A 23,134-nucleotide genomic window follows, 5' to 3' on the forward strand; every position below is an offset into this window, starting at 1 on the left:
CATGTGACCCAGTCAGAGCCACTGAAATACGGGATCAGTAAAAGAGAAAAAAAACCTTTATCCCCCTGGACTAAGAGCACCAAGGATGAAGGGAACTTAGGGCTACTGGAGGCTATCATGAGGAACCTGTGTATAAAGCCAACACAGCAGAAGGGAGGATACTGTGGAGGGGGTGACGTGAGTCCTAGTTAATGTTTGAGCTCTTGGTTCAAGCTCCCCTCAGACAGTCTTACTTTAGATTACACCGCTTTGACTACACAGACTAACAAGTTCCCTTTTCTTGTTTAAACCAGTTTAGGTTGGACTTTATAACACAACCAAAACAGTTTTGACAGATACAATAATGACAAGCCCACAGCTGCAGGAAAATACATTGGTGCCATTTGAAGGGAACCCTGGTGATAATGAAACCTACTCAGAAGAAAGAATTAGAACTAAGAGATATTATTATTATTTACTTAATTTATTTTTGTGGGGAGGGAGGTAATTAGACTTACTTATTAGAGGAGATACTGGGGATTGAACCCAGGACCTTGTGTATGTTAGGAACGCACTCAACATATGAATTGGACATAGGAATCCCAGGAGAGCCTGCTAGCTATGGGCACTCTGACCAACAGTATTATATATCCATTCCTGTGTCTGGTGGCAGGTTTAGTCATTTCAAACTATTTAGAATGTGCTTCACATGGGTTGAAAGAGTTTTGTTACGGAAGAATTGGAGGAAGGAAAAATCTGGTAAGCATATGATAGCTGCCATACTCAACTTCATGTCTTGCTTATGAAAACCTTCCTCTCCCCAAATTATATTTGTAAATAATTTTATATAATGTATGTATGTTTGTATATATTTTAATCTGCTTATATTGTTTACTTTAAAAATTGTTTTAATTTTAGATCTATATTCCATCTGGAATGTATTTTTACTTATGGCATGAGATAGATATCTAACTTAATTTTTTTCCCATATGTGAAAACTATTGTCCTACAACCATATGTTGAATAGTCTGTCTTTTCCCCACCAGTTGGAAATACCACATTCATTACAAACTAGATTCTACATTTACGTGGTTCTGTTTCTTGGCTATGCATTGGTCTATTGATCTGGTTTTCTATCCCTGTAATAATTCCATGTTGTTTAAGTAGGAGTTAATTTCATTGGGAAGCCCTGCTTTTCACTTGGTCCTAAACTTTTAGCAGGCAAATGTTAGTCTCTGGTTCTCTTTGATCCTATCTCTAGTAATCTGATTCTGTCATTATTTTTTAATTCACTGATTTAAAATTTCATTTAAAATTGTTAATTTTTACCAAAGTAACAAATGAAAATGATTTAAAAAGTAAAATAGCATTGGAAAGTTCATAATGCAAAGCAGAACTTACCTTCCCAATCCCGCTCAATCTGAGTGCTGAAATTGCTTCTCCTGGTATTTACATCCGTATTCATAAGGAACATGCTTATAGTGCCAGTTCTTGGCTTTTTAACAAGTTAACAAATCAATAAAAAAGAAAAAGGAAGAAAGAAAGAGGGAAAAAAGAACAGACAAACAACAGACCCACTGATTTGTTTTGTCTGTTCTGTCAGTTTCTGAGAGAAGTACATTAAAGTGGCTCACCATGACTGTGGACATATCTGTTTCTCCTTATAGTTCTGTCAATTTAGCTTTTCATGTTGAGGGTCATATTATTAGTTGCCTACAGAATTATGATTATATCTTCCTGGCAAATTGAATAGTTTGCCATTATTAAAAGTCTCTATTTCTAGAAATTCCGCTTGCTTAAAGTCAATTTTGTCTGATATGATATAGCTACAGTAGCTTTTTTTTCTTTTTTGGTTACTGTTTGCATGGAATGTATTTCCCGTCCTTTTTTAATTCAACTTTTCTCAATCTTTTTTTTTGTTTTCTTGGCCTTTATCTTTGTAAAGAGAACTGGCTAAATATTCTGTAGACTGTTCCTCAATTTAGGTTTGTCTGATATTTTCCTCATTACCAGACTTCGGGTATAGGATTTAAGGATGAAAAGCACAGAGGTAAAGTACCTTCTCGTCACATCACTAAGGGAGCACATAATATCAACACAGCTTACTACTGATGGTATTAACCTTGATCACTTGGTTAAGGTGGTATTCTGCACTATAAAGTTACTATTTTTCTCCTTTCCACATTCTATTATTTGGAAATGAGTCACCAAGTCCAGCCCATACTCGAAGGGGACAGGGAAAGGAATTAAACTCTACCTTCTGCAAAGGGGGAAGCATGTCTATTCATATTATTTGAAATTGTTCTGTAAAGAAGATTTGTGTCTTCTCCCCTATTTGTTTATTTATTCAATCATTTTATTGATATAAATATGGGCTCAAGTATATTTATTTTATACTTTGAGTTATAATTTAATATCACATTTTTGTGGGGGTTAGGTAATTAGGTTTGTCTATTTATTTATTTTAGCAGAGGTATCGGGGATTGAACCCAGGACCTTGCACATGCTAAGCCTGTGTTCTACCACTGAGCTATACCCGCCCCACGATATCACATTATTTATTTTATTTCACAATTTGTTTCACCTTTGGTCATTGGGAACTCGTGAGTTCATATTGATTGTCTGTGTTTATATTTTTAAATTATTCACTGTGCTGGGTTCCTGATGAAACGTTTCTAACCAGAAACTTCAATTTTGGGAACTGAATTATCTCCTAGAAAATTTCCTCCCTCCCTCCGTTTTCTCATCTCTTGCTCTCTCAGTTTCTGTCAGTCTCTCTTTCTGTATCTATCTTGCTGTCTTTGTCTCTGTCTCCCTCTGTCTGATGTTAGGTGCTATTTCAAGGATGTGCTGGTCAGGTGCCTATTTGCTTACATTCCCTGCCTGCCCCTTCTTATGTTTTCAGGCAGCTGACCTTCAAAGCTTCTCGGGCTCCCTTGGCCTCTAGGAGGCACTGGCAGGAGACTGGAAGGTGAAAAGAATTTCCTCAAGTTCCTTCTTTCTGTTTGTTTAGGTCTCTGATTTCCATGTTAGCAATTTTCTGTGTTGGGTGACCTATGGCTCTCTGTCACTATGCACATGAACTGGAGCTTTGTGTTTGTAGGTTGAGTGTATTGATTGTGGCCTCCTAGTAATGGATGGGCAGGGCCCTGGAATTTTCCCTGGGGGACTCCCCCAAATTTCAGTTTCTACAGATATTTTTCTCTGGGCTGGCAAATTTCTCTAGAGAAGGCTCCTCCTATGTTCTCCCTGGTAGAGGGGACTGTATGTATGAGTAGAAAGGAGAGAGTGGATAGTGGTGGAATCTGCCTGGCTCAGAGCAGGGAATGATGCCAGGTCTCCATTCTGAGTTTCGACTTCACTCAGTTTCCCCGCGTCCACTCAGCAGCCTCACCCTCAGCTGTACCTGAGCTGCCTGAGCCGAGAGCTTTGGAATCCAAACTTTCCTAAGGTTCCAAACTAGTGGCAAACTCTAGTTTTATGTACTGAAAGATGAGGATCAAGATTTTCAACTATGTCCTCCATTTCTACCACGAGATGTGTTATTTCCAATCTCTGAGCCTTTCTGGGGTACTGAAGCACAAATTGGTTTTCTTCTTATTAGCTCACCCCCACTTACTTTGCAGAACTGAGAAAACTGAAAGCAATGTTAAAGCAAGATTCTAAAACCAAGAGACAGTGAGCATTTATCTAAACTTTATTAAATTCCTTAAGGAAGAAACCTGCAGATAGGAAAAAAAAAAGCTGGTTTGCTAGTGCTTAAAGAACAGAAGTGTGTGTGTGTGTGTGTGTGTGTATGTGTGTGTGTGTGTGTGTGTGTGTGTGTATGAACACAGAGCTGGAGTTAATGAAAGGAATTACAACGACAGTTTGCTAGATAAGATTCAAGACTTGTTAACTTTCTACAGGTGGTAAAAACTCTGTGTTTGACTACAGGACCAGGCTATAAAATCACAGAAGCTGTTGGTTTCTAAAATTAAACTATTAAAGGACCATAAAACTGTCTGTCCCTTCGGTAGCTGTGGATCAATGAGACCTCTATGGCAATAGAATTACATTTCTCAGGACTTAAGTTTCAGCTTTAATGCAAACAGGGTTTGAGAAGATGTTTTCTTGAGGTGTCAGGAATCAGTCGATCATAATTTTGCTTTTTTTTCCTAAGTGTGGAATCATTTTCTCTTTTTCTCCTATCCCAGGTGAGAACATTTAAAATATTATTGCCCAGTCTTGCCTCAGTGCCTACTCTCTTTTCCTTGTGGGTTTTGTGCTCTTTTTTTCCTAATTAAATGTTACTTGAGTGAGGTTTGGGAAGGAAGCGCATGAGCTCAATTCCCCTTTTTTGACTACACATTTCTTTCTACTCTCTATCTTCCAGAATTTTCTTCAAATGTCTCACCTATTGGTTTTTCAGTTTCCTGATGCTGCTATAAAACTATTAGTTTCTCTTGTTCATGTCTTTTCTGGATTTCACTGGGAATTTTCATCAGGAATGACAGTGTGTACTCATATGTTCTATATGCCATCTTGATCTACGCTTTTCCTGATTAAATCAATGTTTGATTCCAAATATCATCCCCACCTTTGGGGATGGAAGCATATAGTTCCCATTGTTCAGAAAGACATTGCTGTAAGGAATTAGTAGGTGTCTCATCTCCCAGCCTCTCCACTTCTTACTCATTCCTCTCCATCCATGGAAGACAGATTTGCCTCTGCTGCTATTCTGGCCTTTCTTGCCTCAGAGAAGTAGCCTTTCCAAGTTTTCAGTATAGTGCCTTGTGTGTGTGGGGGGGGGGGGACCACTGTTAACCTAAAGCCCTCAGATGGTCCTTCAGGATTTTGCCTCAGCTTTTAAAACTTTAATGGGCATAAGCAGCACTAGGGGGAGCCAGTTATAAATGTAGAACCCCAGACCACTCCCAGAAGATGGAGAAGGTGCCTTGGGATCTACATTTTAAGGAGAGCCCCATGTCAAATCTGAAGGAATGCCAGCCTCAAATGAACAATGCAGAATAGATTATAATATATTGAAGAAAAAGGAATCCATTCATCTATACTGATATGAACACATTCTAAGGGAGATAGAAAGGAAAGTTCTTCATAGAGGAATGTCATGTAGTCAGTGTAGAAGGAATGTTAGAAATGGAAAAATCATCATTTTACAAACATTCCAGTAATAATTGATTCAGACAGGAGTCAGCAATGACGGCTAAAACCATTGCAATGAAATGGTTTTTAGAAAAAGGGTATTCAAAAAGTCTAAAAGTATCATACCCTAAGGATGTTTAGTAACTGCAAAGAGGAAAAGATACACTTACCACAGAGAGATCTGGTGGGCACCATCTTGACCAAGGGATCACACTACTACATCACTACTAATGTGACAAACTAACTGGTGTGATGCACTGAGATGAACACCATGTCACTTACTATTTCTATCAAAAGTCTGCATCCAGATTTATTTTTTTTAAAAATAAGATGAAATCAGGGCCCTGTGCATTATGATACAGTGCTTTAAAACACAATGGCTTATTTAAGGGTTATAATCAATACTTTCAAATTTTCAGTTCCCTTCTTCAATAGTCTCCTTTATATTCTGGAAATGACCAGGAAGACTCTCGTGTAATCCTCTCAGAATCTTCCATTCTTTCTCTAGAAATGTGACCAGCCAGGCTGATGCTTTATGAGAAGAATGAATGTGTTCCCTGCCCCATATCTTAATATCTTTGTGAAATGTGTCCAATGCCAAGATCACTCTGTGCTGAAACAGTTGAAATATACTTTGCAGCCACTTTCTTACATGATGGTCCTCAAAAGACTGGTTTTTTCCACTTTTTAAAAATTGAAGTATAGTCAGTTTACAATGTTGTGTCAGTTTCTGGTGTATAGCATAACAGTTCAGTCATACATATACACACATATATTACTTTGTATATTCTTTTTCATTATAGTTTATTACAAGGTATTGAATATAGTTCCCTGTCCTATCCACTGTAAATTTGTTGTTTGTCTATTTTATATATAGTAGTTAGTATCTGCAAATCTGTAACTCCCAATTTATCCCTTCCTATCCCCTTTCCCCTCTAGTAACCATAAGTTTTTTTCTGTGTCTGTGAGTTTGTTTCTAGTTTGTAAATAAGTTCATCTGTGTCCTTTTTTTTTTTTAAGATTCCACATATAAGTGATATCATATGGTATTTTTCTTTCTCTTTCTGGCTTACTTCACTTAGAATGACAGTCTCCAGCTCCATCCATGTTGCTGCTAATGGCATTATTTTATTCTTCTTTAGGCTGAGTAATATTCCAATGTAGAAATATATCACAACTTTATCCAGTCATCTGTCGATGGATATTTAGGTTATTTTCATGTTTTGGCTATTGTAAATAGTGCTGCTTTGAACATTGGTGGTTGGGCATGTGTCTAAAAGGACGACTTCAGACTTGCAGCATCTCACCAAGATTTTACATGACAACCACTCAGCTTCCGTTCTCAGTCCCTGTCTCCCTAGGACCGAAAAATGCTTCCATGGGCACTTGCCAAAGGAAAGTGGCTTAGCCAGTACTATCTTGCTAGATTTGTCCTCTGAGGTCCAGGCTTCTCACTCCATCTATCCTCCTCCATCTAGTCATCCAGCTCACTCTGGAACTCTCTTACAAGCTCACTTGACACCTTAGAGTATCATAACCCAAGAAATTGTTCCACAAGAGGACACAGAGACCTGTGGATGGAAATTATGCTTATTTCACCTAGCACAATGTCCTCAAGATTCATCCATACTATAGCATGTGCCAGAATTTCCTTCCTCTTTAAGGCTGAATAATATTCTATTGTATGTATAAGGACCTTTACATGCAGCCAAAAGTACGCATGTCATAGATTGGGTCCTCTGAAATCAGATGCTGAGATGGGGTATGGGTGCAAGACATTTATTACGGAAAAGAAGGGGATAGAGGCCAGACTGGGTGGAAGAAGTCAAACTGTGGTGCAGGCCCAGTGAAGCCTCAGCAACCCAGCAGGGAGTTTTTGAGTATAGCGTGTCCCACGTTAGACTAGAGTAGCCAGGCCTTTACACCTCCGCCTGACCCAGTCACTGCACGTAGGCTACCTTGGGAAGGGCAGGACCTTAGAAGGGGCAGTTTTCCCCAGCAAAGGCAGACCGTGAAGGAGCTGACAGCTGGAGGCTGGCTGCTGACACATTCTCTGCAGCTGGGCAGCCAGTACTTCTTGAGGGAGGATCACAGCAACACATCTCCATGTCCACCACAATTCATCCATCTTGTTGGGGTGCTGGTGAAGATTGGATATGTTATAGGAAATAAGCAAAGAGGGATTTTTTTTTCAGCTTCAGACATTCACAATAGAGTTTTGCTGCATATCAACAGGCTTCAAAGCAAGGCATTCTCAGGAGGGAAATGATTTTCTAAATCCCTTTAGCTCCATTTGACATATCAAGAGCTATCAGACTGGATTATGTTCTCCACGATGTGCTTTCAGAACCTAGGCTTTGGCCTGACGGTACTGTGGAGAGGAAAAGGAGGGGGAGACTGCAGAGACAGACTGTGAAAGGTACGGGCCCTAGTCTCTCTGCTCTAGACTTCAGTCTGGAAAAAGAGACAGCCTAGAATTCAACGAGGCTTCAAGGGCAGGAAGAATCACTCCCCTTCCTTCCATACTTGGGGTTCTGTAAGGAGGTCACCATGTAGAAGAGCAATGTTTGAACCTGCTGGAACCTGGTGCAGAGCAATGTGCAGGGTGGCCAAAAAGGGATGTGGCTTTCCTCGGATTCCTGTTATGATTCCCATGATTCCTGGGTGGAGCACATGCTAGATGAGAGCCAGTGGTTCCGTCGTGGGGCAGCAGAGTCTGGTGGGTGGACTGACAAGCACAGACAGGGACAGAGGAGATGGGACAGGGGATTAGAGGTGACTGAAGGGCATGCAAAACCCAATGAGAGGCTAAGACACCAGACCCAGCTCAAACTGAGAAAGAGAATGGATCTCATCAGTTACGGCTGTCAGCAGGCAGGAGATGGGCACATCACTCCACCTCCCCTTGGTCATCCAGATGTCCTCTCTGAGAATGAGATGGGTGCAAAACAATAAGAGCCTGAAAATGTACTCCTGAAAAGACACTGTGCAACAAACAATCCCAAAATACATCAACTTTTCCTTTTTTGGGGGGGGGTGCAGGGGGAGGTAATTAGAAAATACATTAACTTTTAACAACAAGTTTTGATTCCTTACTCATAGGTTTGAGGTTCAGTTGGGCTCTTGTGGGTTTAACTGGGATCAACTGGACTTGGCTTCAGGCCATGGGTAGGATACAAGTCTGTTCCACAAGTCTCGTCATTTTGGGGCCAATGGCTACTGTAACGTGCTCTTCTCATGACAGAGGACAGGATTGCAAAAAGCCAAGCCAAACCTCGTCTCACACTTAAAGCCTCTGCTCATATCATCCACTGACATTCCACCCACCAGTGTAAGTATTTTTTTTTTTAACTTTTTTTTTATTGTTATAGTCAGTTTACAATGTTGTGTCAATTTCCAGTGTAGAACACAATTTTTCAGTTATACATGCACATACATATATTCATTGTCTCATTCTTTTTTTGCTGTGAGCTACCACAAGATCTTGTATATATTTCCCTGTGCTATACAGTATAATCTTGTTTATCTATCAGTGTAAGTCTTATAGCCTAGTCCAAAGTCAATTGGGCAGGATGAATAATGTGTATCAGGGAGGGAGTGAAGAATTGGGAACAATAATCCAATCCCTACAGGGACTAGGCATTACCCAAAGGGTCAAGCCAGTTATTAGACTGAGGTTTCTGGACAGGACTGAAACTTACTTTTTTTACCACTACCCGGTAGATAGTGACTTTGTGTCAAGCTCACTAGAAACAGCCTGAGCTGGGGATTCTTGTGTGCATAATAAAAGATGTATATCATGGAGGGAGTGAAGAATGTGGTCTCAGCCGGAGTCCGGTCTCAGCACGATCCCACAGAGGAGTTCTGGAGTGAGAATTGTACCACAGAATTATTCACCTTGAGGTAAGAGCTGGCCTTTTTTACCCCTATGTCAGTAAATCATTGGTTGCCCCTCTCTCCCCTGTGGCTGATATAACCTTCCAGGTACTTCTTGGTGAGGTAGCAGCTATAGAACAAAGACAATTCTCTGAAGAAGGGAGTAGTTGTGATCTGAGCCAACCAAAACTCACAACAGCTGGGGACTGGATGCACTAGCTAAGTTAAGGGGATATGGGAGGAGCACCTACAACATCTAATATAGGGTTCATGAAAGACCATATCAAAGTAAAATTACTACATTTTCTTTATATACGCATAGCAAATACTGCTTCTTTCCTGATACTTGTTCTCCCCTATTTCTTTTACCAAAAAGAAAAACAAACAAGATAACTTAGGTGAACCAGAATAAACATTACATTTCTCAGACTCCCTTCTAACTAGGCATGTCCACATAACTAGGTTCTAGACACCAGATGAAGGCCAAATGTCACATGGAAGGTTCCTTGAGAGACAGCTGTTGTCACCCTTTGCTTTTTCTTCTTTGTCCTTTCCTCTATTCTACTGGCTTGAATGCATGTGTGATGACTGGAGCAGGAACAGACATCTAGCACTGTGAGGTAACCTACAGAATGAAGGCCAGCGGGGCCGCAAGTTAGAAGGGACCTTGTTTCCTGACATCATTGTGATCCACAGCCAACACACCTTCCATATAGGAGAAAGAATCTTCCATTCAGGTTAAACTGCTGTTAATTAACTTCTACAGGGTAAACCTTATTCACAGAGTAGTGTAATCCAAATCAATCCAACATTCAAGCTAGACTGAAAATGAATTTGAGAACCTGCTACATATATTTTGCCAAAGAGACCTCCAACAAAATTGTACTGATTTTTACTTCTTGTAGCAGGCAGAGGAGAGAGGGAGGGTATAGCTCAGTGGTGGAGTGCATGTTTAGTATGCAAGAGATCATGGGTTCAAACCCCAGTACCTCCAGTTAAATTAAAAAAATAATAATAAATAAGCAAACCTAATTACACCCCCCCCCAAAAAAAAGCAGGTATCAGAGCGTTTATTTCTTCACACTGGTTATTATTTTTTTAGGATGGGTTTATTTATATAGTAAGCAAAAAGCCATCTTATTGTTTCAATTTCGCTTTCCCAGATTTCTAGTCAAGTCGAACATATTTTCATCATTTTTTTTTTTGGCCATTTGTATTTCTTCTTTTGTAAATTGCCTGTTTGTATCATTTGTCCACTTTCCATGGGGTTGTTTATATTTTCATAGTGATTTAGAGGTTCTTATTTATTTGAAAAAATGTAAATATGCTGACAAGAACAAAGGCTAATACAAAACAAAGAAAAAAAAACCACCTGGGTACCAATCACTCAAATGAACAAATGTTGATATTTTGTCATATTTGATTAAAATATTTTTTAAAGAAATAAAGCATTGTCGATGAAGATGTATTCATCAAGTTTACCCTTTCCCAATCTCAGAAACACCAGGTATCACGTTTTTATACTTTTGTTGCCATGTACATAGTATCATTTCAGGTATGTTTATTTGAATTTACATGTGTTAGGATGGTTAATTTTATGTGACAACTGGACCTGATCACAGGATGCCCAGATACTTGATTCAATAATCTTTCTGTGTGTGTCTGTGAGGATGTTTCTGGATGAAATTAGCATTTGAATCAGTAGACTAAGTTAAGCAAATTGCCCTCCCCAGTGTGGGAGGGAACCATCTAATCTGTTGAGGGCCAGAATAGAACAAAAAGGTGGAGGGAGGGAGAATTCACTCTCTGCCTAACTGTCGAGTTAAGACATCAGTCTTCTGGTCTCAGACTGGAATCTTTATACCATTAGCACTCCTGGTTCTCAGGCCTGCAGACTCAGACGGCAACTATACTACTGGCTTTCCCGGGTCTCCAACTGAGGAACTTCTCGGCCTCCATAATTGCATGAGACAATTTCTTATGATAATACATACATCAAACTGGTTTTGTTTCTCTGAAAAACCAAGACTAATTCAGGTGTCATATTGCAAATATTCTTCTGTTGCTTACTGAACTCTGTGTTTTTGAGATTTATCCATACTCATTTCATTGCCATAATATAACATTGAATGAATATTCCATATTTTATTCATATTTCACATTTGATCCTCTATTGATGGATATTAAATCCCTCCTTGCAAATTTTACTGTTACAATGTGCCATAAACATCTATGGAATTACTTCATATGTTCCCATATGAAAAAATTTCTTTTTAAGTGGAATACTAGGTTTTAGGGACATATATGCATCTTCACTAGGTATTACTAAATCGTGGTGCAAAGTGTATATATATTTATACCCCCACCAGAAGTGTATGAGAGGTCCTATTTTTCCATATTCTGGCAATACTAAATAATGTGAAGTTTAAAAATTGTTTTTACAAATTGCTGATTGGTTGTTGTCTTTCAGAAGCTCGGGCTGTCATTGTCACGACGAAATTTCAGAAGCCAAGCTATCGGAGTGAAGCTGTTGTTGACTGGCTGGTTTTCAGAAGCCACTGAAGTGAGGCTGTTGCTGATTGGCTGGTTTGCAGATCCTGTGTACTGATGTGAAGTTCTCTCTAAATAATGATGGTTACTTGTTCATGACTTGGAACTTGAGCCAAAAAGCCTTTTCCTTTCTTGAATATGAAAAATAAGTACTTTAAACTTACAGTTCCTTCTTTTGGTTTTCCCTCTGCTAAACTTGCTGGAGACACCATAGGGATCCTTCAGAGTTTTTATTTGTAGAGGTAGGATTTTTAGCTAGTGATTTAAGCGCCATTTACTGAGGCGGAAAAATAGCTAGAGGATTTTTGTAATTGACTGTAGAAAGGTGAATACAGGACATTTAAGACATCCTTGGCAAAGTCAATATATGACACATAACAAAATCATACAATACGTCCTGCATATACAGGACGCCTGCCAACCCTATCAATTACGTAAGAGAAAACTGAGGCTCGATGGGATTAGATTTCTTGCACATGTCCCAGCAGTCGGAAACGGGTCGAGCCACGATCTGAATTGTAAAGTGCAGGAATCCTCTACGACCTTGTGAGCCCCTAATGCCTGAGCAAGGCTGGGCGCGCACTGCTAACCTGAGGTCGGCTAGGAATCGGCTGGATGTTTGAAGGGAGGGTGTGCAACTGACTAGTAGCGGGTAAGGAAATAGCGGCAAGAAGACCTTCCTCAAGGAAGCGTCCTGGGAGACTGGGGTAAGCGGGCCCCGGGAAAATGCTCAAGTCCCGTTGGTGCACGGAACCCAGCCGAGATAGTGTGAGGCTTTGCAGGAGGCTGAAGCCGGCTGAGCGGGGCGGGGCGGACCGAGGCTCCGCCCCCGGGCGCGCCCGTGTGCGTGGCTGGGGGCGCCGCCGAGAGTACCACTGTACGATGCTGGGCCGGAGGACAGCGGGGAGCGGCAGCACGGTAGCCCTCACTCTGGGGACCGGTGCTCCCAACCTCCGACCCAGCCGCCTCGAAGCTTAAAGAAGACGCGCGGCTCTGCCGCCGTGTGCCCGCCCCTCATCCCAGCCCTTCCCGACGCCCCCATCCGCACTCCTTGTGCGCGTCCGGCTCCGCCCCGCCCCCGACGTGCCCCCGCGCGCCGCGCCCCCCGCCCACCCGGCACGCCCCGCCGCCCCGCCCGGCCGAAGAGGGCCTGGAGCCGCCCCGCGGGCCTGAGCGACCCTAGCAGCAGCACTGTCCTCCGCCGCCGCCCGCCGCCATGGACGTGTACCCCCCGCACCGGCTGGGGCTGTCCCGCATGCAGTCCCTTAGCAGCCCTGGCCGCGGGTTGCCCTCCGTCAGGTACGCCGGGTCGAGGCCGCAGAGGGGCGGGCGGGTCAGGGGTTGCGGGGGTTTGCGGGTTGTTGGAGTCTGGAGACGCCTCCCGCCGAAGGGCGTGGCCCGATATGGCTTCCTTGCGGACGGTTTTTCCCTAAACGGCTCTTTGAGGAACGTTTCTCGAGGAACGGCGCCCGGTGCAGAGGCTCCCACAATGGCTCCTTTATCGACAGCCCTGCAACGGTTCCCCTTGTGAAGATCCCCTACGGTGACATCCCCACCCCCAAAGAACGTTTCCCCCAGAAAGATTCCCCTATCGAGAACCTTCACCGTGGCTTCTGTATGGATAGCCCATTTGCCGTCCCCATAGAATATTTCCCCAGAAGCGGCCATCAATGGAGACGCCCCCTCGCAATAGCTCCCCTGTATAGAACCCCCAAATGGGTTTCTCTAGGAACGGCTTACCTATAATGCTCCCCTACAGTGTGTCTCCTTCAGAGCCTTTCCCCTTAACTGCGGCTTTCCTAAAGAGACCCCCCCTTCCGCCCCTTACTAACACCCACACGGACTGCATCCTCCCTATTGCGCATTTCCCCAACTCCCCCTGCCCCAGCCCTACGTCGCGACGCGCCCTCGCTCCACAATGGGGAGCTCAGAATGGGGAGAGATGGAGGTCATTCGGGGCGCAGGACATAAAAACTGGACGGACAGGGGAAAGGGCCAGAACTCCCGAACGCAGTGGACCTCAGGCCCCAGAGCCTAAAAAGCTGAGCCCCGTATGGGGAGGGTGATATTGAGGAGGGTCCCCACCCCGTTTCGATATGGGAAGATTTGTTTCTGCTGTCTGTTCCCTGTGCCTTTGGGGCTGACCTTGATAGTCTGGGTATTGTTTGGGGCCGCCAGCGGAGTGTGGAGGTTGGAATGATGGAGGGGTTGTGGCAGAGACCGTTGGGAGGGAGTGTGGAAGAGAGAGAAATGGGCTTTGGCCCTACTAAACTGTCATTAACCAGAGGAGGGTTTTTGTTTTGTTTGCTTTTTCTCAATTCTAGCTACTTAGCAAAGCAAATATGGTATTGTTCCCCGGAAAGAAGATAATCCACTTACTTGATAGAATGGCTTTTCCTATATCCTTGTTATGATATTTAAGGCATTATATTTTTAAATTTTTGCTTGCAAATCTGTGTTTTGTTTTGTTTTAACTCGACCACCTTTATGGAGCGTAAGAACTAAATCTTAGAATCCTGTCCCTCTCTTCCTTTCTGACATTCCTTCTCCCACTCCAGCAGCTAACAATGTTTGTTGAATAAAGACTGATTAGATACCCTTGGTTGCATTTGGGAGTCCTTATTTGCTTCTGACTTGGTGGTGACGTATTTGGACTCCTGCTCTGCTCTTCAGTGGAATTCCAGTGGGCTTTACAGTGTCAAGTGTTAGCTGCTTATGGTAGCCATCTCCAATCTGTCCTAACATTTCTGGCAGCCAGTTTCACTGTTAGAGAGTATTTGAACTTTGTATAGACTAGAACTGCACCGGATACTTTAGAACTTGGGGCACCCACCCGTTAAATCTACAGTCTCTGTAAACTTGCAGTTCATTCCAGATCATCTTGAGCTTAGGAATCTTGAGTCTTTGAGACTTTTGGGGGAAAAAAGAGCTTACCAGTAAAATCCATCTTTAAAATAACTGCTGCCTTCCTTGTTTCTAGTAGCATGGCAGTATGCAGCTTTTTTTTTTTCTGTAGGTAGTGTTTTTATGTTAAAAAGATTAATGTTGGCTAACTTTATTAATCAGACTCAAACTCTGAATCTTGCATCACATGGGTTGAGTGAACCTTGTTAGTCTTCAAACAAGGGGTAGTGCAAGGAACCCCAAGGCCTGGCTGTTGTATACCTTTGGTAAAAGAAAATTGGTGAGAGTTCCCCTCTTTTCCCCACCTGTTTTTAGCTGAACATGCTTTTCTTAACTCATTCAGTCAAGCCCCTGACTTTAGCGTTGAATATGTCTAAGAGATTTGGGCTCAGCAAGTTCCTGTCACCCTATTTGGCTTCTTTGCTACACTCTGTCTCCTGAGTGATGAAAGAGGCAGGCCTAACTGGTGAAATTACATTCCTATAGGCCCATTAGATAGTACTTTGCAAGTGTGTGGTTCTCTTTCAGCAATGGGCTTCATTTTCACAAAAAGATCAGGAGTTAAAATGTAGTTGCTTAGAACTGGAAGCTTCTTTTTAATAATATGGTAGTCATCAGTGCTGTCCTTCAGTTATTTTTGGTTTCTGTCTTCTGTGCATGTGGTACTTGCTTTCCTCCTTAAAGTTGAGAATGGCCTTGTGAGTTGCTTTTGGTCAGTGAAATGTGTACAGAAATGATGTGCAAACCTTCATGGTAAAAGCTTCAGGTGTGTAATTTACCACTCTCTCCCTGTGTTATGGTGACTGTTGGTGGCTAGTCTGTCAGTCTGGGACCCAGAACAAGGTGACCTGTGTTTGATTTGTCAGAGTGAGCAAGAAGTAAACCTTTGTTTCAAGCCACTGAGATTTTGGAGGTATTACCAAATAAATATCTTGATTTGTACTAAGAAACCAGTGGAAATAGCTGAAATATGCTTTCCTACTTCAAGTCTCTTTCTACAGAGGAGTCTGATCCTACTCAGGACTTGTTAAACAGTTTAAATTTCATTGCCTCCTTATGCAAATAATCCAACGTACACTGTGCTAGGTGTTGTAGATTCAGACAAACAAGGCAGGCCCCTGCCCTCCAAGAACTCCTTTGTGAACAGAGAGAGACAAAAACAGTAAACATCATAATACAGAATGATGAGAAATAAGTACTGAGGAATAGGGCTAAAAGACAATAATATAAGAAGCTGCAGTCGATTTAGGGCTCAGCAGTTGGAAGAATGGAGTTGCCATGTATTGATATTAAGAACATCGGAAAAAGAGCAAGTTTGTGGAGAAAACAGAATTCCGTTTTGGCCTTGTTCATTTTGAGTTTCTTAATATTCAAGTGGAGATACTAGATTAGCAGTTGGATATATTAGTTTGAAGTTCAGGAGAGAGATTCAAACTGGAGATACCACTCATATGCTGATGACTCCCAAATTTTTATTTAAAGCTATGAAACTAAAAAATAAAAAAATAAAAACAAACAAAAAGAGGCGGAGGGTGTAGCTCAAGTGATAGAGAGCATGTGTAGCATGCACGAGGTCCTGCGTTCAATCTCCAGTACTGCCATTAAAAAACTAATTAAATAATTACCTCCCCCACCAAAAAAATAAAAATTAAAGCTATGAGACTAGATAGAGATCCAGGGAGTAAATATAGATGGAGAAGAGCACCAGCATCCAAGCCTTGGTACATTCCCATGTAGAAAAAGTGTAGCAGTGTCTTCCAAATTCTGAGAGGAAGTGGTTTCCTACTCTGAAATAGGGAGAGGATCAAGGACAGTCATGGATAGTCAGTTGACAAATGGCAAGAATAGACTATTCGATTTTGGTAATGTAGAGGTCATTGGTGACCTTGACAAGAATAGTTTTGGTTCAGTGGATTCAAGAGAAAAAATGGGGAGAGGAATTGAAGTCAGTGAGTATAGATAGTCATAGTGATGTTTCAAGGATTATAGGGGAGAGCAGAGTAGTAGGGCTGTGGCTAGAAGGGCATGAAATGTTAGAGTTTTTTTTTTGTTTTTAGGTGGGCAGATATTAGAGCATGTTTGCAAGTTGATGGGAGTGGTGGAATACAGAGAGACAAACTGATGATTAAAGAGAGAAGGGATGAAGTCATTGAGTAGGTGAGAGGGGAATGGGATCTAGAATATAAATGGATATGTTGGTCTCAGGCTAGATATGTACATGGACAGTTCATCTGTGGCTGATTGTATGAGCCCAAATGTGGTGCGTTGGTAGCTTGGTGGTGGGACAAAGTGAAAGTTCTGGTTACTTCTGTATTCTCTGTTAAATAAGGTTTTCAGCTAAAAATGAAGAGTAGGGGAGGTGTTGAAAGTTTGAGGAGAAAGAAGGTGTAAAATTCAATCAGGAGAATGAGGAAAAATGACTTGAATAAGGAAATATTTTAGGATTGCCAGCCAGCACCATGAGCCCATTTGGCGTTTATTGTCATAAATTTAAGGTGAGACCTAGTTAGCATGGTTGAATGCCTTTCTTTCAGATGTATTGGCATTGGGGAAGGGAGTGGCTGAGGTAGGATAGAGGACATCTCTGGAAGATACTAGTAAAGGAACTCTCAGTGTCATAGTCAGCACGTAGTCAGCACTTACTAAATATGAGCTGCTATTGTTGGCTGTTATGAAACACTACTTGCACTAATTATTTATTGAATGAATAGAGAATAATTACAGCTGAAGCTGTGGGCTATGTTAAACTTCATGGGTGTTCAGAGAATGAAGAATCACAGTTGTGAGCTAGATGATGGGAAGGTGATTCATGACAATGATGTTCTACAGAGAGCACTCAAGTAAAGCCTCTCAGAGACAGGTTATCTCTTCAGGTGATGTTTACTGTCCAGGTGCCAATATCTATGGTTCCCTTTTGGGTTTACAGATCTACAGAAGCAATAATTATCCCTGCTTTAATAAAAACAAACAAACAAACAAAAACTCAAAATGCGGAGCAAAACTATGACCTTGTATGTCTGAAAATGAAATGTCTTGTATGTCTGAAAATTTCGCTTCCAGTGTACTTGTTTGGATGCTGGCCAGGGAGTCTTGGTTTGGTGCCTATAGAAGTAAAAAGAGTTTGCTTGGTTAGTTTTTATGGCCTTACTTCTGGCCTTAGGAAAGAAGTCTAAGTACGGGTTCCCCCCATTATCCGAAAGTAGAACATTCCTAGGAAACCTTTTGTAAGCTGAAATGGCATAAAGCAAAGAAGCAATTACTTTAGAACACATCTTGCTAATGGAGGCACAAAATAAAACAGGATAGAACATAGACACAGATGTTCACAGACACGATTCAAAGTTATGGAGGCTTGTTGCTGAGATGCTGAGGGTAGTTCCCAGGAAAGGAGCTTGGCAGTGCCACTCTTGTTGCTCCACTGCAGAACAAATGCTAGCTATTTTTGCTTTTCACCTTTTTTTCATTAAAGCAGAAATCCTCTTCTGATTTCAGTTAGTGAAAACAGGTAGGTCTTTTGTAAAAGCGAACTTTAGAAAAGGAGGGGATGCCTCTGTCTGCCTTTTCACATGTGTCTGGGTTGACTGTGTTCTGAGGACTCTTATGTAGTGAGTATCCTCTCATTAAGAGTGCACGATATCATAACAGTGTTTCCTAGCTCTTGGGCTCTTCTGTGATGTTCTAACTTTTGGAGAGGGGGAGTGAATGAGATGCAGATTCCTTCAAGAGTTGCACAGCTTAAATATTGTTTTTTTGCCCTGAAATTAAAAAGAAAGGAAAAAGTAGAGATTACAACTTGAGTATTTAAGTGTGTTATCTGTGATTTTGAACCCTAGTCTGAGGAAAAGTTAACTCATTAGGCATGCTTTCATTTTCAACTTCTTATTTTGAAATAATTTTAGATTTATAGATGAGTTGCAAGTATGATACAGAGTGTCCCTATATATCCTTCACCAAGCTTCCTCTAATGTTAACATGTTGCATACAACCATGGTGCATTTTTCAAAACTAAGAAATTAATATTGGTACTGTACATTAGTTTACTTAGTAAACTCTTGTTTACTTAGTAAATTTTTGTTAACTGGGAGTTTATTACTCCAGACTTTATTTGGATTTCCCCAGCTTTTCCATTGTCTTTTCTATTCCAAGATCCAGTCCAGGATTCCATATTGCACTTCGATTTGGCATGCATTTAATAGTCAAAGGAGTGAGGGAAAGTAATTGTGGTTGCTTTCTGAATGAAGACTTGTTAAACCGACATTACAAGGGGCAGATTGTGTGTAGAAATGCTGAGAGAAAGCTGGAGAAAAGGAAGAAAATGGAAAATAAGATATTGTTACACGGGAAAATAATGAACAGACTTCGAGATAACATTTTCCATTTGTGGTGGGTAGCTTTCCGAAGTTCTCAGATTTAGTTTGTAGAGAGTCTTATATACCCCAATACATGAAATATGTGTAGACATGAATTGCAATTGAGTACAAGTTTTAACCGTTTTAGATAAGGTCACCTATCATTTAGGAACAATGGCAACTGGTAAAAGCGCTTAACGATAGTGACTTTTAACTTTGAGGTTTATTCTCTTTTGCAAAGGTGTCTTTCTAGAGAAGGCCAGGTTAGTCTTGGTATGAAGTCACCAGGGAACCAGGCATCTTCTGTGTTTGTAGTTTGCTATCCTTAGCAAGTGGATTCCATTTTTGCTATAGCTTCATGGTCACAGAATGGCTGGAGGAACTCTATGTATCACATCTGTCAGGCAAGAAGGGATAGTTGAGTCAGTTCCTTCAGAGAACTTCTCCAGAAGCTTCCACTTGATGGCTCTCGTATGTCTCATTGGTCAGCTCTAGAAGCGAAAGGGCTGGGCCTATTGCTGCTCCAAATAAAATTGGGGTACTATCAGTTAAAAAAAAGAAGGCAAGAATGTATATAGATTAAGCAATTGTCTCTATCACAGGGAGGTAACTGTGTGGAATGAAAGTTACATTGCTTAGGACTACTAACAGCTCTGGTGAGCTACATGAACATACTGGGAGGATATTCAAGTCATCGAATAGGCAAAACCATGCCAACACACATTTCTAAGTCGTGTGTGTGTGTGTGTGTGTCCCTTCAGTTTGAGTCATTCTATGGTCACTGTTTAACCATGTATTGGCCATGGCAGCTTTAATGCTGACTTTGCCTTTTCCATTGCAATTTGTTTCTCCAGGAAGGACGTCAGTGGGACATGTTTATTGACTTGAGATGCGTCCTGCCTTCTTGCCTTTCTTTTATGTCTGTTTTACAAAGGGGATAAATAATTACCACTTTAGTGCAGGGACAGGTTTCTTAAACCCTTAGTAGTCCTACAGTAGCTCCTTTCAGTTAGTACCTAAAGTCTGAATTAATGTAGATATGGCTTGTATTACTTCTACTGTTTTTTCCTCCAATATTTTATTAAGAGACTGTTTATAAGTACAGAAAGGTTGAAAGAATTATTCAGTGGACATTCATGTAAATTCATACCTAGATTCTGGGCTTAGTATATTTGCTCTCTTTGCCTTATTATATAGTTATCCTGCTATCCATCCATCAATCCCTCCTATATTTTAATGCCTTTCAGAGTTAAGTTGTAGACACTGGTATGATTCAACCCTAAACATTTCCTAGGATTGATTTTGTAATAAGAAGAATGCTTTCTGTTGCCAGTGACAGAAACCCAACTCAAAAGATTAAAGTAAAAAAGGGAATGAATATATTGGCTTACTTGGTTGGAAGGAATAGTCTTGTAGGAAGAGCTGCAGGAACGAGGGCCTCAAAACTAGAACCAAGACTCTGCTGTAAGAAGAATCTCTATCCATACAACCCCAAATCCACATTCTTCCTGCACCCTGACCCTAGAGGCCTTTTCTCTGCTACCTTTGAAACAGGAAATCCCTGGAAAGGACTTCAGTTGGCCTGGCTTGCTCCTGGGTAAGTCACAATTGGATACTGTGGTCAAGAAAGGGCACAGTGTATGTTACTAGGGGAGATAAAAATGAAAAGCATGCTGAGTGAAGTATATACCTCAGAAAGCTTTCCCACGTGTTCTCTGATGCTGGCATAATCCTGGTATTTGACTAGGAAAGTACAAAGGAGAACTAAGATGCAACTAAGATGCAAAAATCCTGAATAAAGCAGTAATACAGTCAGGGCTTTATATCCACAGATTCTACATCCATGGATCTAACCAACCAAATTTTAAAAAATGTTTTAAGTTAGAGGAAGTTCCAAAAAGTAAAATTTGAATTTGCCACACATAAGCAACTATTGACATAGCATTTACATTTTATTTACAACTGTTTACATAGCCTTTATATTGTATTAGGTATTATAAGTAATCTAGAGATGATTTAAAGTATACTGGAGAATGTACATAGATTGTGTACAAATACCACATCATTTTACATGTGGGACCCGAGCATCTGTGAATTTCAATATCCAAGGAGGGGTCCTGGAACCAGTCCTCTATGGATACCGAGGGATAACTGTATAACAATGAAAATTCTTTAGATTAACATAAGTTGAAGAGTGTTAACACATAGTTTAGAAGTTACGGAGAAACAGGTACTCTGGTATATTGTAGGTGAATGTTTTAAGAAAACAATTTGGCAAGATCTATCAAAATTTTAAATGTAGATACCTCTTAACCTGACAGTGCTAGTCGCTACCTTGAGGGAACCTTAGTCCTTATGCAAAGATGGATATATAAGGTTGCTCACTAAAGTATTATTTGCTATTAGCAAAAATGATCAAATCCTGAATGTTGAATCATAGCGTCTGGTTAAATCAAAACAAAAGAATATAGTACAGCAGTTTTAAAAATGATGTGGTGTTCTATATACTAACTTAGAAAGATCTTAAGGTACAGTGTTAAGTGAAAAAAGCATGTAGCAGAGCAGTTACATATCTCTTTATATAATTTTATGTGAAAACAACTCTCCCCCCCAAAAACTCACCCAGACTGAATATTACTGAGAATTCACACCGAATTGTTCACAGCAGTTTTATAAGATAAAGTGAACCAGACTGTTATGAGGATTCACTTTGTAAAACAGTCAAAACACAAAGCATATAAAGTATAAGGAGAATATATTCATGGTTTAATTGTTTAATTTTGAAAATCAAAGAGTTAGCATAAATTATGGAGGAAAATATACTTGGCTATGTATACAGTAATATATAAGCAGTGAGCAGTGCATTAACTATTATGTATAAAATGGAAGCTGGGGAAAACAGATTTGATTGTTTAGAATTCAAAAATACTGTATCTGTGGCTGACATTATTGTCAGGAAATCAGTGAGGTATATCAGAAAGAAAAAGTTTGGAGTCAGGGTATCTGGTCATTCTGGTTCTGGTGCTGTTAATCTTTACTCAGCCTTGTGATCTTGGGCAAACTGCTTCTGTCTGGGTCTTGTTTCCTTCTTGTCATCTATCATGTCTAGATTCTGAGCCTGAATCCAAGGAAAGTGAGAAGCATAGATAGTATAGTGTATAATAGCATAGTGAACATAAACTGCGCTGTTGAGTTTGCTGAGTCAGTAGGTACTCTGAAGGAGGAACTCTGTAAATTTGTGGATGACCACAGACCATCTGCCCAGGATGTGCCAGCAGTGCTCAGGTAGGCCTGGCAGCAAGGGGGCAGAGCTATTGCTGGGCTTGTTTTATGTTTGAAAGTTTCTATTGAAAAAAAAGAGAAAAAGACTGGATGGATATACTACATACCCATAATAGTGACCTATGGGTATGTATAATATTCCATTTTTTAATCAAAAAGTAATATATTAGTATTTTATGTAATTCAAAAAGACAGTAATGTAGATAAAAGCAAACATGCCAGAATGTTAATAGTGGTTAATTTTGGGTGCTGGGAATATGAGTGATTGTGGTTTTCTTTATACTTACCAGGTATTTTTAAATAGGTAAATATTTTAGTAAGTGACAAGTTTAATGGTTCACTGGCAAATAATAGACTATGTTCTGGTTAAAAATTAAATTCGGTAAGCAAGAAAATGTTTGAAGGAAAAGAGAACTGAATTTAGTTTTATCCATTTGACAAGAAAAGAGATATGGTGATAATGTTTTACTCTGGGAAGAGGAAGGTTTTTCTCCATTTTATATGTTTCCACTTTATTTGGCCAAGATACTTGTAGAAAAGAAAGTCTTTTTGCTTCTGTCTTCAGTATTATCTTAGCTTTCCATAGCAGTAGTTGGGGAGCTGTTTGTTTCCTGGTCACATGACCTATTAATGCTTTTGTCACTGGCTGGCTGTAAGTTTGAAAACCAGAGAGCCCTTGGTAACCTTGGCAGTCAGCCAGCCTTCTGTCCACATGGGTTGGAAAATGGACCAAAGGGCCAGCTTGATGAATTATTTCTAGCGTAGAGAATGATTGCAAGATGAATCTTACATTAAACATGAGGAAGTCGGGAGGGACAGGTAACCATTTCCCAGGGAAAGAAGTTTTTTCTTACTTTAATCTTGATCATCTTCCAGTTTCTATTCTGCCACTTCTAAAACCCTAAGTTACTCCACATGTCCCTCAGATTTTTATTATGAAAATGTCCAAACAATGCAGAAAAGACTAGTACAATGAATACGTTACACTCACCACTTAGATTCAGCAATTTTTAACTTTTTGCCGTATGTGCATTGTCTTTATTTTTTTT

At 40.6% G+C, this 23,134-nt stretch overlaps 1 protein-coding gene across 2 annotated transcripts in view; it reads left to right on the forward strand.

The window, feature by feature from the left end:
- Positions 1-12,661: 12,661 nt before the first annotated feature.
- Positions 12,662-23,134, forward strand: part of DNAAF9 (dynein axonemal assembly factor 9) — a 107,195-nt gene continuing 96,722 nt past the window's right edge. The window contains exon 1 of one of the 2 annotated variants that reach the window (XM_006207334.3): positions 12,662-12,849. In XM_006207334.3, coding sequence (XP_006207396.1) covers positions 12,767-12,849 — 83 coding nt within the window. In that variant the 5' untranslated portion in view covers positions 12,662-12,766. The remainder of the gene's footprint in view (positions 12,850-23,134) is intronic. The other variant, XM_015241818.3, reaches the window with a different exon arrangement.

Source organism: Vicugna pacos, chromosome 19, assembly GCF_048564905.1.
Source record: "Vicugna pacos chromosome 19, VicPac4, whole genome shotgun sequence".
In the NCBI taxonomy this organism is placed as follows: Eukaryota; Metazoa; Chordata; class Mammalia; order Artiodactyla; family Camelidae; genus Vicugna; species Vicugna pacos.